At 33.8% G+C, this 15,348-nt stretch overlaps 1 protein-coding gene across 1 annotated transcript; it reads right to left on the reverse strand.

Annotated features, from left to right (window-relative positions):
- Positions 1 to 5,228: 5,228 nt before the first annotated feature.
- On the reverse strand, positions 5,229 to 14,335 carry LOC147806843 (uncharacterized). Its single transcript, XM_087168609.1, has 3 exons — positions 10,980 to 14,335; positions 9,172 to 10,886; positions 5,229 to 6,313 (listed from the first exon to the last, which is right to left on the reverse strand). Exons 1-3 carry the CDS (start codon positions 14,333 to 14,335, stop codon positions 5,229 to 5,231), a joined length of 6,156 nt encoding a protein of 2,051 aa, XP_087024735.1.
- Between the last annotated feature and the right edge of the window lie 1,013 nt (positions 14,336 to 15,348).

Here is a 15,348-nt window from a genome sequence, read left to right on the forward strand (position 1 = left end):
CCCTGTGTTTATTTCATTTATTCGATAAAGTGCCCATTGGTTGGTTGAAGAATATATATATATATATAAATTTTTTTTTACCTGAATGAAAGAAAACTTTCTTCATGCAACTTGCGTTATTCTGTAAGCTCGTGTTGTTCATCTGGAAATTAATTTGTAAGTGTGCAGAGATGCCAACTTGCTCCGGACAGCAAATATATTTTTTAATGTGGTAGTTTATCAATTGTAATTCTTGGTTTAATAATTTCAATTTAGTAGATTTTTATCCACCACTATTTCTAAATAATTCGTAGGCTTATATAATTCACCACGTTAAAGTACTAATGTCATGCTGTACCTTTTAAATAGCTAGCAAATATAGTCAAATATTTGCAAAATTTACTTTGAGTTACTTACCGTTATTTAAATTATTTTGGCGTCTTCGGAGCAGTTGGCATCTCTGAGTGTGTGATGAATAAATTGTTGTAAAAATAACTCATTAATTCCTTTTTTTAGAGAATAAAAAAAGAAAAAAACCTTTTTATTGTTAGGATCACTTTACAAATGCACTGTATTTATATTTTATCAAACGCAATACTTTAAATTTTATAAAACGATCTCGTTTTTGATATAACAGATTTAAATGTAAATTTTTTTTTTTTACATGAATTGTATTTGCGAAGAAGTAAAATTATTTGATTAATGAACCAATCACAAAAAATAACGTAACATTTTAATACCCTGTTTTACTGGAACGCTATTTTGAAGAATTAATTCTATTTAACTTTTATTGTAAGAAAACATAAATTGTTTTATCTTGGTGATATTCTCTAATAAATCAATCTTGATAAAAGAATTATTTAAACTTTTTTATGAAGATTTTTTTTTAGAAATTAACAAACACATATTATTTATTAGAAAAAAAAATTTGAGTATTCAGAAATGTTATCACGCTTAAGTAATAATTTTTTTTTCCAATGAAATAATCGATATTTTTAAAATTTTAAAGTAATCGGAAGCTCGCTAATGCCAAAAGTAATATATGTGCAATTGATTTCAAGAGGGGAAAAATGCACAATCGAAGGGATTTTTCTTTGATGACCTACTATGTCACTAGTTTTAAACTCTAACTCTAGATTATCTTATAATATCAAGATCGTCTGCAAAACCAAGAATTTGTGTATATCTTTGAAAAAAGAAAGTGCCTCTTACATTGATTCCAGATGCTCTGATTACTTTTTCAAGTGCGATGATAAATAGAAGGCAGGCAAGAAGGGCTCGGAGAAAACGTTTTGCAACTTAATTCTGCACTTACTCTTCTGAGTGTTGCCTTTGTCAAGTTAATAAGCTTCAGGGAAATTCCTCCACTGTTTCATACAACTTATTTCTCTTGATACTGCCGTATGCTGCCTTAAAGTCAATAAAAATATGAAAGTCTCAATACTATACAAAATATAAATTAAATAAATATTTTTTTCTTGATATTTTGCTTCCTTTGTTATTCAATGGATGTCGCCACAATCGAAAATATTATATTACAAAATATAAATATTTAATATTTTTTTCTTGATATGTTGCTTCCTTTGTTATTAAAAAGATGTCGTCACAATAGAAAATATTATTACAAAATCTAAATAATAAATATTTTTTACTTGATATTTCACTTCCTTTGTTATTCAATAGATGTCACCACAATAGAAAATATTAATATTACAAAACATAAAAAATACATTTTTTTTTCTTAATATTTTGCTTCATTTTTTATTCAATAGATGTCGCCACAATAGAAACTATTTACATTGCAAAATATAAATTCTTCTTCTTGGGCACTACAGCCTATGACAGGCCAATGCCATCCCAATAAGTTTTTGCGATCTTGATCTATTCTGTCCTATGGCCTTCCAGTTAGTTATTCTTATTATCTTTAGGTCCCCCTCGTCTGCGTCCAGCCACCCACTTGGTGAACAACCGCTTTTTCTTGTACCTTCTGGTTTAAAAAAAAGTTACTTTTCTGGGGGGGGGGGGGGGGGTTGGTCTTCAGATCTATATAAAGGTGTCCCAGCAATCGAATGCGATTGGCTTTAATAACATGAACTATGTCTGGTTGTTTACACTTTTTATATAACTCATGATTCTGAAGGCTGCGCTATTTGTTATTCTCATTGACTGCACCAAAAATTCTTCTAAGTATCTCTCTCTCAAAAATCAGCAATTTGTTCTCCTCCTTTTTATTAAGAATCCAGCACTCACTGCCATATAGGATCACAGGCCGTAGGAGAATTTTGTATGTATGTGTTAATTTTTGTCTATTGTTTAAGAAATTTACTTTTTAGTTATCCTTTTAAACCAAAGTATGACACTTGTTTGTCGTTGCTAAACGACTATCGATTTCAGTATTTATGACATATTTGCAGGTTGCAGTTGTTCCAAGATATTTAAAATCATCAACAGCTTCAAATTTATAATCATTCACATGCAAGCGCGTTGCCTTAGTGAGCCCTCTGTTTATCTCCATATATTTAGTTTAGTCAGCATTAATGGTTAGTCCCATTCCACTACCTGCTACTTCAAGAGCTTTGAATTTCTCCACTACCAGAGGCGTATCTAGAGAAAATGGCGCTTATGGCAATCCTCCTATCGGCGCCCTTTTTAAAGTATTTTTATTATTATTCTCTATTGTTTAACACATATCTATTATATCTATACACACCAGCATATATATATATGTATGAGTGTGTGTAATACAGTACTGAAGCGCGTTTGATTTGTTAGTTACCAAGGATTTGCTCGAAAATGGATATGCGCAAAGTGATATTATACTGGATAAGTTCATAATTAATAAATTGCCCGAATAACGGAAATAACGGAATTGCCCGAAATAACGGAATTAAATAACGGAAATAACGGAATTAAATAACGGAATTGCCCGAAATGCATTTGCACATGGTAGAAATTATATAAATTAGCCAAGAAGTTTTTAATAAACTTATTTATAATAACATACAATTAAATCAATGATTTCACATAGAATTTTATTACTTCAGTTGAGTATCCATTGTTTTTTTATCAAATTTTTAAGAGTTTGCCTATTTTTTATTTTATTTTTTTGGATAAATAAACATTACTTTATGTTCTATTTAATTCTATTCATTTAATTAAAAATGGTATTTAAATAGATAGATTAGAATTCTAAACATTAGTAGCATTTTAGAAACATTAGAATTCTAAAGTAATTAGTTTATATTAAAATCACTTCTTTTATCGTTTAAATCAACAAAGCATATATTTTCTTCTTTTATAATACCCAAATCTAAAAAATTATAATTAATATTTATCCATCTTGATTACAAAACAAGATTAATTCCTCGGGGTAAATATTATTTAAAAAAATTGTGTAACCTTGAAAATTAAAGGTAATTAAATCATCAATAAATCTAAACTAAAAACTAAACTCAGTGGCTCGACAGCCCATAGAGGGCCAAGGCCTACTGTGCCCATCTCAGTTAACTTGACCTTGAGCTCTGGGGTGCAGGATCAGATGTTCCGGTTAGGTGGTCAGTCGAACGCAAAACCCCCAGTGTTTAGTTTCCAAGCATGCTTGGTACTCATTTATCGACCCACTGAAGGGATGAAAGGCTGAGCAATAAATTTAAAAACATGTTTAATATTAAGAGTGTGATATTACTTATAATTTTCCTCCTTTTCCCTTCTTCACTCAGATACTTCCCAAAATCACAATTGGCCAAATAAATGGTAACCAATTAACAACACACAAAAGAAACATTTATTAATAATGATAAAAGATTAGAAAATTAATATGACCAAGACATCTAAACAATTCGCTTCCGCTCTTCATCAGAGCGTTCCCTCCTCTGTCTTTTTACAACATCTACCTTGATGACAGCGCCATCCCAACATGGAGGCATGACACCCCCCCCCCCCCGACAAGATTGCGCTACATCTGGTATAGCGAAATCTGATCCACACAATAGAATTATCTATATCTAAAAATATATTTAACACTTAATTGTAAATAAAACATATGAATAGAATACTTGTTACAATTACCTACACATAAAATATGCAAAACACAGATGAAAATATTAGAGATATGACAGATGTATAGTTGCCTGGCTATAACACATAATATATACAATAAACAAATTTCTATAAAACTGGTATGTATAAACAATTACAGATGAAAATAATCCTTGATACAATTGATACGATATTGCAATAGATATTCAATTTCAATAATACTCATATATATATTTACAGATGAAAAGAAGCCTTGTTATAAAACAGGTTATCATATATGTTAGGTTGTTTTTTAATAAGTACACAAAACATTAATCACTTACTAGTCTTGATAGACCATCAGCATTTTTTAATTGGGCACCTGGGCAGTGTGTGATATGAATATTGTACCTTTGGAGAGCTAAAGCCCACTGTTGCAACTTAGCAGATTGGGGTGCTGACTTCTGTAAAAATATTAAAGGATTATGATCAGTTATAATGTCAATATTCGCACCAAACACGTAATTTTCAAACTTTTTAATCGACCATACTACAGCATACGCTTCACGTTCAATCGTAGCCCAGTTCTGCTGCACTTTGTTCAGTTTTTAGCTAGCAAAACTGATGGGACAAAGTTGACCGTTATCATCTCTTTGGGATAAGCAAGCACCAACACCATAGGAACTTGCATCACGCTGTATAACATACGGCTTTTTAGGACCTGGAGTATAAAGAGAAGGAGCTTCACTCAACTTCTTCTTTAGTTTTTGGAATGATAATTCCTCGACGTCAGTCCAAGGAATAAGCTCTGGAACTTTCTTTTTGGTTAAATCCGTCAGTGGTTTTGCTATCTCTGCACAATTTTGTATATAATTTCTGTAATAATTAAAGAGACCTAAAGCACTTTTTAAAGCTGACTTGGTTTTCGGTGTTTCGAGGATTTCAATAGCACGAAGCTTTTCAGGATCTGGTTCATGTCTACCATCACCTATAATATGACCTAGATACTTGATTTGTGTTTTGGCGAAAACACATTTCTTGACATTAACGGTGAATTTTAGATCTGTTAATTTGGACAGTACCATATCTAATTGTTTAATATGTGTATTCCAGTCACAAGAAAATACAGCTATATCATCGAGATAGGCTTTGCAGAATTCACGATATTCACTTAAAGCACTGTTCATCACTTTCTGAAAAGAAGCTGCTGCGTTGCGGAGACCAAATGGCATTCATCTATATTGGGCTCGATGAGTTTTAAATGAAGTAAGATCGCGGCTTTCCTCTTCTAAAGGAATTTCCCAGTACCCTTTTAATACATCCAGGCAAGTTATAATTTTAGCATGTCCAATTTGGTTGATGAGGTCTGATGAATTTTCCATTGGGTAATCAAAGGGTTTTGTTACAGCATTTAACTGTCTGAAACCGATGCATAAACGCATACTACCATCCTTCTTTGCCACGCAAACTACTGGGTAAGCAATATCTGCTTCGCTGTGCTCAATAAGACCTAGATTTTCTAATTCCGAAATTTGTTTGTCAACTACAGTCTTTAAAGATTCGGGGATTTTGTAAATGTAGGGTTTTTTCCTCTCAGCACCTGGTATTAATCGAATTTTATGTTCACCTACATTAGCGACTTGTACTTTACCAGAGAATAATGATGCATGCTTGTGCAAAAGTTCAAGCAGCTCGGTTTGTTTACTTTCTTCTAAATGACTAACATCTACCTCAATGTTATCTTTTCCTAACGAAGGTGTTATAATTGGTGTAGGATGAATTTCACCGAATTCAACATCATCTTCGAAAATAACTCCCACGGTTTGTGTTCCAGCATGAAAATGTCTTATTTTGTTAGCAACAATATGTCGCACATTGCCATCTGGTAATTTAACCTTATATGAATTAGGATTAACTCGTTCTATTATTTCGCCTGGTCCAGTCCATCTTGCGTATAGTTTATTCGAAGAATCCGGAATGAGTAAATAGACTAATTCACCTTTCTTAAACTCTTTCATTCTTGTACTTCGATTAAAATAATGAGCATAAGAATTTTGTTTTTTAGTTGTAGTGAAAGAAGCGAGATCTGCGGCCTTTTCCAAATTTATTTTTAATTCCTGTAAATAATCTACAGCCGAATTGCTAAGATTTAGGGGTAATGGAATCTCACATGACCAAGAAGATTTTAGAACTGACAAAGGGCCTCTAGCTTCGCGTCCATACATAAGTTTAAAAGGAGATATTCCCGTTGTACAATTTGGTACTTCGCGGTACGCAAAAAGTAAATATGGAATATGTTTATCCCAATCGGTAGGATCTGAACGGATAACATGGTGTAACATCGGCTTAAATACCCTGACCAGTTTGGTCAGATCAATAGCTCACACACAATAATTGGACTGTATTTATTTTATACTCATTTATTTTGTACCAGCATTACGGACTCGCTCGTGAGCCCGTTACACATTACACATACACTGCTGCTTCCAGCACTCAGTTCTACAATTAAATTCAATTTACGCTTACAGCGCCATCTATATGTTTAATGGGAATTAACACTCCCCAGGATTGAAATTGCAAATTTCAATAAATTTTACAGAATTAGCAATATAATGTTATACATAGAAAAATATATATATGAATCATACAAATAACATTGTGACATAAAGCAGACATTGAGATTGTTTAAGATATTAGAGATATCGAGAGATGATGAAAGTTATTCGTAAATTAAACTGTAAATAAATGACGGACCATGTGTCTTTTTATTAGTTTATTTAGGCACAAACATGACATAGAAAAGGTGAAGGTAGATATTGGGGAAAATTCCCGCAAAGAGAAAGCTGCCGTTCTCTTAAACATGAAAACATCATCTGCTCGCAAAAGCGCTCGTAACAGTACGCGCATGCGCGGACATGCCGCCCGCCATTGCAATGTGAAACATTCAATATTTTTACATAATAAGCACAATTTACTGGAAGTTCTACAAAACACAATTTTCTACAATTTGCAAATTAACATAATGCAAACATTGGAATTGCATAGTATATAAAATAAACAATTAGCATAGCAAGAACAATATATAAAGATGAATTAGGAATTGTTAAGAGTTTTGTTTCATTCTTCTAAAGGCAGTACACATAATTTGGATATTGGTCGTTTAAATATGCCAGTTTTTGTTCTGACGTCTACAACGCGAATGTTATTATCCTTACCACAGGGTTCCCACTCTATGATGAGATTGAAATTCAAGGACTTTCCAGGACTTTTCAAGGACCTCAACAAAATTTTCAAGGACCTTAATCTAAGACCAATTTTAAAAATTATTCTCTTCTATTTTACTAGAAGCAACAATGCCTGTTGTGGCAATAATTAATTTCAAATATAATACCTAAATGCTTTGCCTATATAGAGAGAAGAGAGTATATGTATTATGGACTAAAATTTATATTTTTTTAAAAACAACCCTACTGGTTTTACATTTTAATTCACAAAATCATTTTCAGCACAATCTATAACTAATGGTAATGAGATGTTAATGGTGAACTCCTTTAATCCTGTGTATTTTCATGTGAAGGCTGCATGAAAGACAGAGCTAAATTTTAGGTATTCCATATTCCATGACTATTCCATAACCCCCTCCTCTCCTCTATTAAGCATCGTTTCTGAAATTATTCATCCATAATTTACACAACCTTCTCTAAATGTTATGCAGCAACAATTCTCTCTGAAAATAAAAATTAGAAGGAACATATCCCATTTTCACCATGTTTAAAAGCATTATTCATTATGTGTAATCCACAACTGCCAATGAATATGACCTGGTGGGAATATTTCTCTTTTAATTCACACTGAAGCTTCTAATAGAATTTCCAATTGACATAGGGTCCATCCATGGATAATTGAAGTATTTTAGAGAGCTTTTAACCATCATCCATGCATTTGTAAAAAGAGGACAAAATATTTTCTGCAGTTCCATGATCCATAAATTGGGAGGTAAGATACTTAGTGCAAACTTTATTATCAATTCCTTACCATAATGTCCATCTGCTTAGATTGTAGAGACTGATTTAACGTCTCATCAAAGAGTACAGTGTAGCAATCAACATTCTTCAGCTCATTTATAAGAATCCCTTTGAAGTATAGTGCCGATCCAAAGGAGCCCAAATAGGCTCACCTTGTGGCACTACAAAAAAATTGTCTCGCTATAAAGCTATCAGCAAACATTTTGGAGAACAATTTACTAATCCCTTCACAGGAGTTACATGAATAATTACTAGTGATGCACTTCAGACTCCAGAGAATTTCAGCATCAAGCACATTCCTTTTGACTAGATAAGAAGACAATGTTACCTCGGGCACTAAAGTTTCTGTTTTACATGGGGCACACGATGTTGAAGGAGTATTTACACCAGATGAATTAGATGTTGATGTCTTTGGAAAAAGAGAACTCAGGGCATGAGACTGATTTTTTGTTTTACCTTTCTTTCATGTGTGATTTCAGAGCAGATTCTTCCATTTTTGCGATATCGATCTCCTTCATGCATAATCGGCACTTGGCTCTGAACTTCTTTTCGGGCATCGATAAAATCCATTCTTTATAAGCTTGATTATCCATCCATTGGGGATTAAAATAGCACTTCCCAGGCATAACTAGTCTAAACTACATAACACAAATACGAAGCCGTGCCTTTGCGAATACGCTTTACAATAAAGTTTTGAAATGACGCAAACGTAAGGACAAGTGCGGATGGTAAAACGGCAAATTTATTGAAAACTACAAGGTACATATTGTTACAAAATTCGAGAGTATTCCAGTTTCGATAAGAAAAAAGAAGATCTAAGCATATGCGACAGAAGATGAAGTGGAGTCTCGCCCCGAACGCATTGATTGTCTGCTGTGGTCAGCGCGCTTGGCAGACACCAAGACGCTAGGCCCGGTTAGAAACGGTGGCGTTAAAAACCACGTGAGAGAGCTCGGGAACAAAACAGAAAGAACGAGAAAGATCCGCGGGTGTTTTATAAAAAGGGCTGCTGGCAGTATTGGACAAATTCAAGGACCTATCAAGTTTTTCAAGGATCTAAGACGTTTTTCAAGCACTTTCAAGGACCTAAATTTAGCAAAAAAAATTCAAGGACTTTCAAGGACTCTCAAGGACCGTGGGAACCCTGTACCAGGATAAGTTTGAATAATGCGACCTAAAATCCATTTAGAAGTGGGTACATTTTCCTCCCTTAAGATAACCATATTCCCAATTTTTACATTTTGTTTAGAAAACATCCACTTAGAGCGTTGTTGCAAAGTACTTAAATAAGATTTATGCCAATTTTTCCAAATCAACTGTATTGCCTTCGTAGTTTTCTGCCATAAATTTAATCTGTTTTCAGAGATATTTACTAGAGTAGGTTCTACAATTGAAGTAAGAGATCTTCCTACAAGAAAATGTCCCGGTGTTAAAATGTTTAGATCCTCTATATCAGAGGAGAGAGGAGTCAAGGGACGTGAGTTGAGCATTGCTTCAACCTGAACTAATACAGTAAAGAATTCTTCATAGGTAAAATTAGAGTTGCTTACAACACGTTTAAGGTAATATTTGATGGATTTCACTCCCGCTTCCCACAATCCACCGAAATTTGGGGCTCTAGGAGGAATGAATTTCCATTCAATGTTCTCTTCCGAGAAAAATTTAGTAAAAGTTTCTTGTTTAAGCATTTTGTTACGAAATTCTCGTAGTTCTTTATTTGCGCCAACGAAATTGGTCGCATTATCCGAAAAGATTTTTGAACATTTTCCTCGCCTTGCTATAAAGCGCTTAATTGTTGCAATCATTGACTCTGAAGTGAGATCCGATAGAATTTCCAAATGGATCGCCTTAGTTACTAGACAAATAAATATACAAACATAAATTTTGGCTAGAGGACCCTTCCTTTGGTTTTTATTTTTAATGAAAAAGGGGCCGCATAGATCAATCCCAACAGAATTAAATGTGAAATCTGGATTAATTCTTTCTTTTGGAAGGTCACCCATTTTTTGATTACATATTTGAGGATTTGCCTTAAAACATGTAAAACAGTCATGTGTTAGTTTCCTACACAAATTTCGACCGTTTAAAGGCCAATACCTTTGTCTTAATTGAAATAGCAAGGCCTGAGGTCCAGAATGCAGATATTTTTCATGATAGTATTGAATGATCAATTTTGTCAACTTACAGTTAGAGGGTAACAAGATTGGATGTTTACTACTATAACTTAAAGAAGAATTAATTAACCTACCTCCAACTCTAATAATACCTTCTTGATCTATAAAAGGGGATAAACCTTTAATCTTACTGGATGTAGGAACAGTAGCATTTTTAAGGAGACATTTGATGTCATCTTTAAATTCAACCCCTTGAGTTTCCTTGATTAAGAACATTTCTGCATGCCTTAAGTCATCCGAGGTTAAAGGTCCTATTACTTTATTCCCAGGGTGTTTGCAGTTATTGGAGAACCTGAAAAGATAACTAAGAACACGTACAATTTTAGTGAACTTATTACTAATTTGAAATAATGTATTCAATAAGCTGGAAGAGTTAGTAATAGATAGAGTTATTTTTGAGTCACTAGGTGTTTCCTTGTGTTGCACATAGTCCTTTTTCATTTCACAAAGATAGTCTGGTTCAGGAACATCAACATTGTCTTCAGTGATTATTAAGTCAGTGTTTGTTAAGAAATCAGGTCCCTTGAACCACATGGAATTCTCTATAATGGACTGGACACTAGCACCTCTAGACAAGAGATCAGCGGGATTGTTCTTACTTGAACAATGATGCCAAGAAGATGAATCTCTGAGTCTCTTAATTTCTGAAACACGATTTGCCACGAACTGCTTCCATCGCTTGGTGGAGCCTCTAATCCAATAAACAACAATTTTCGAATCAGTCCAGAATTAAACTGCAGATGGAGTTTTCTTATCCAGAATATGTTTTATCTTATTAGTTAGCCTTGCACTTAGTAAAGCTCCAAAAAGCTCTAATCTCGGTAAAGTTATCTCCTTTATCGGAGCTACTCGGCTCTTGGAAGCTATGAGGTTGACTTCTACTTCCTGTTCTCTTTTTACTCGTAAATAAACTGCAGCGCCATATGCTGACTTGCTGGCGTCGGAGAAGGCGTGTATTTCTACGACTATTTCTTGATTTGTGCAGCCTAGAATCTTTCTTGGAATTTTCAATTCTGCTAAAATCGGTAACTCTTTACACCATTTTAGCCATTGTTTGTGAACATCAGGTGGTAACTGGCCATCCCACGGTACCTTCTTCATCCACAGCTCTTGAAATAAACATTTGACACGAATGGTAAATGGTGTTAACATTCCTAACGGGTCAAAAATTTTACCAACTGCTTGTAAGAGGCGACGCTTCGAGTTTTCAGGAGAGGAAATAAATTCCAGGGGACCCTTTACTTCCAAGGTAAGGCAATCCTCTTCTGTTTTCCACGCCATTCCTAACACCTTCGTCAAATTACTCCCCAAGCTAATGGTTGCATATTCCTCTTGAATATCGAAACCTTCTTCCTTCCAGAATTTCTTTAGAGTTATATCATTCGTAACCCATTTTCGGAGAGTCATTCTTGCTTCAGACATAATTTTCTTAGCATTCAGAGAAACTGCAAGAGCTTCTTGCAAGGTATCTTCGCCTGAGATGAAATCATCAACATACATGTAATGGTCAAGTAGTTGAACAGTTTTGGGATATTCATCTCTAAACCTCTCAATGTGGTGTTTGATGGTGGTGCGTTGAAATGGTGAAGCGTTCACTCCAAAAAGAACGCGCTTAAACTTAAATGTTTTTAAATTCCTAAGTGATTTGTAATCTTCATTAAACCACAGAAAGCGAACTGCATCGCAATCCTTTTCAGCAAGGGATATTTGTAAAAAAGCCTTCTCAATATCAGATGTAAAGGCTATTTCATTTAGTCTAAACTGGACTAAAATGTCAAACAGAAGGGGGTTTAAATTTGGGCCAGGCCATAAACAGTCATTGAGTGATAACTCGTTACTATCATGTGAGCTTGCGTCAAACACTATACGAACTTTTGTTGTGAGTTTATCCTCCTTGCAAACTGCATGGTGGGGTAGATAATAAATGGGCTTATTTGAAATAGGTTCGTTTCCTTTTACTGGCTCTATAATACCCCGATTTAAATAATCCGTAATAATTTCAGAATATTGAATATACAATTCAGGATTTCGAAAAAACTTTCTTTGTAACCCCTCTAAACGGTGTTTTGCAATATTAAAATTATCCTTTAGTTCTTTATTGTCCCTTTTCCAAGGTAATTGAACCTCGTAACGATTGTCAATAAACCTGACAGTTTTGTCGAAAATTGCTTGCGCCTTATCTTCTTCCGAAAGTTTTGGATCTTCGTGTTTAATGCCGATAGCTTCTAACTCCCAAAATTGTTTTATATTATTGTTTAATTCTTCAAAATCCCGAATTAAATGACACTGAGCATGAACATTAGACGGCATTACTTCATCAAGAACACCTGTTGGTATCCATCCAAAAACAGAATCTTGCAAAAGAAGTTTATCATTAACCTTATGTGAAGTTTGTTTTAAAATCTTATAGAACAGTTCTGCCCCAATTAAAGCATGAATTTTTCCTGGTTTAAAAAATGTAGGGTCAGCAAAATCTATAAAAGGAGGCAATTCAATATTTGATACATCTAATTGAGTTGATGGAATAAACCCAGTAATTTTAGGAACAATCAAAAATTCTAAACTTTCTTTGAAAGTTTCATCTGCATTAGAAATAACAGTATTAGTTTTATTTTTTATATTATGAGTAGCTCCATTTAATCCCATTACAGGTACGTTAATCGTTTGTCTTATCAAACCCAATTTATCAGCACATTCATTCATCAAAATATTTACATTACTCCCGCTATCTAAAACAGCGCGCAATTTGTAGCGCATCCCGTAAGAATCCTTAATGAAAATATAACACGTACTTAATAATACAGATTTTTTCTCTTTCATTACATTACTCAGAGTTTGGAAATGTTTAGTTTCTGAACAGTCCGGCGACACTTGAATGTCTTTGCCAGTCAAAACAACCGATGAATCAAACGGTGGAGAGGCGCCACTATTAGTTTCACTTTGCTGTTTGATCTCCTCATTTCGATGTAAAAGTGTGTTATGACGTAATGGGCAATAAAAACAGTTATATTTGGAAGAGCATAATTTCACATGATGATTTTTAAAACAGTTAAAACAAAGTTTATTTTGTTTTACGTATTCATATCTTTCTGAAACATTTATTGAAAGAAACTTTGAACATTTATTTAAAAGATGCCCATTTTTACACAAAACACATGTTTTTTGTTTTGATTTATCATTTGAATTCAGCATAAAAGTTTTAGATTTATTTATATAAGGGGAGTGTTTGTTAGAAGGTTTGACAGACAAACATTGATTAACACTTTCTAGAGTTGAACTTCTGCTTTCTAGAAATGACATTAATTCTGTGAATTTCGGATATTCTGTTTTCTTAGTTGTGTATTCGAATAATTTTCGTGTTTCCCTATCCAATTTTTGAAGGATAATATTTATTAGGAATGCTTCCGAAAGATTATTTTGCTCATATTTTAAGACCTTTAATGCTCGTAAGTTTTTGTTTACACAGTCTAAGAATTTTCTTAATTCCTTTGAAGATTCATGTTGAATTTTCTCATAATTAATTATAGCAGTTAAATGAGTGTCAACTAGCATTCTATGATTTTCGAATCTCTCTGTTAGTGCTGTAAATAAGGATTCAAATGAATCATCAGCACTTTCTAGTTGTTTAGCTTCGGCACTTAAAGAAGCGCGCAAATAATACAGTTTTTGGGCATCATTTAACTGTTCATTGTTTGAAATTACATGTTCAAATTGAGTTTTGAAATTAGACCACTCTTCATACTTTCCAGTAAAAACAGGAAGTGGTATTTCGGGTAACTTAACCTTTACTTTTGATTCAGTTTTTGTTTCCGAACATTCTGATGCAAAAACATTAGAGCAGTTTACATTCTTAATTGAATCAATAAATAGTCTGAATTTTACCTCCAAATTTTCCAGTCTTGATTCAGTATCTTCCAAGTCATTTTCGACGTCTGGAATCTCATTAAAGTTCGGTAAGTCATAGTATTGTTCACGGATATGGTAAAGGCGATTTTGAAGCGTTTCAACTTTTTTCAATTTCACTTCTAGTTCACTTACTGATATATCCGATAGATCTGTTTCAGAATGTTCTTGCACAAAGGTTTCAAATTTCGTAATTGAGCATTTGATAGCTCCTTTCGAACGATTTAATTTCTCCATAGGCTTTGTTGGTGCGTCTCGTAATCGACGGATCACTTATGTTTAAGATATTAGAGATATCGAGAGATGATGAAAGTTATTCGTAAATTAACTGTAAATAAATGACGGACCATGTGTCTTTTTATTAGTTTATTTAGACACAAACATGACATAGAAAAGGTGAAGGTAGATATTGGGGAAAATTCCCGCAAAGAGAAAGCTGCCGTTCTCTTAAACATGAAAACATCATCTGCTCGCAAAAGCGCTCGTAACAGTACGCGCATGCGCGGACAGAGATATAAGACTAAAGCTAATTTTCTATTTGCACAATTACTCTATGGGAAGAATACAAATGTCACGAATATTTCTTTGAAGTTGTTTGCCATTAGGTAAACTTAACTTCACTACTCTTATTTTTGTGTCACGGCCAGGCATCGCCTCAACAATTCGTCCTACTAACCATTGCGTAGATGGTAAATTCTCTTCCTTTATCAAACACAGGGTTCCTATTTCTACATTATTCTTTTCAAATTTCCATTTATTACGTTCCTGTAAATTATTAAGGTAATCCCTTTTCCACAACTTCCATATTCTCTGACTATACTTATTAATCTTTTGCCAGTTAGAAAGCCTATTCTCAGTTATATCTATTAGTTGGGGTTCAGCGAGTGAGGTGATGGGCCTACCTATCAAGAAATGACCAGGTGATAGAGTTTCAAATTCATCAAACTCCGGTGAAAGTGGAGTGAGAGGTCTGGAGTTCAAAACATCTTCGATTTCAGTCAAAATTGTCAAGAATTCTTCTAAAGTTAAATTTTGATTGCCAATTACTCTTTTTAGGTGGAACTTAAACGACTTCACACCAGCCTCCCAAATTCCCCCGAAGTTTGGTGACCTTGGTGGGATAAATTTCCAATCAATCCCTTCGTTAGTAAAATAACTGGCTAACGTCTCATCTGGGCAATTTATCAATTTCCTTAACTTCTTAATCTCAATGTTAGCACCGATAAATGTTTTTGCATTATCGGTCATAA

Source organism: Parasteatoda tepidariorum, chromosome 7, assembly GCF_982258835.1.
Source record: "Parasteatoda tepidariorum strain Cologne lab strain chromosome 7, Ptep-v5.0, whole genome shotgun sequence".
Classification (NCBI taxonomy): Eukaryota; Metazoa; Arthropoda; class Arachnida; order Araneae; family Theridiidae; genus Parasteatoda; species Parasteatoda tepidariorum.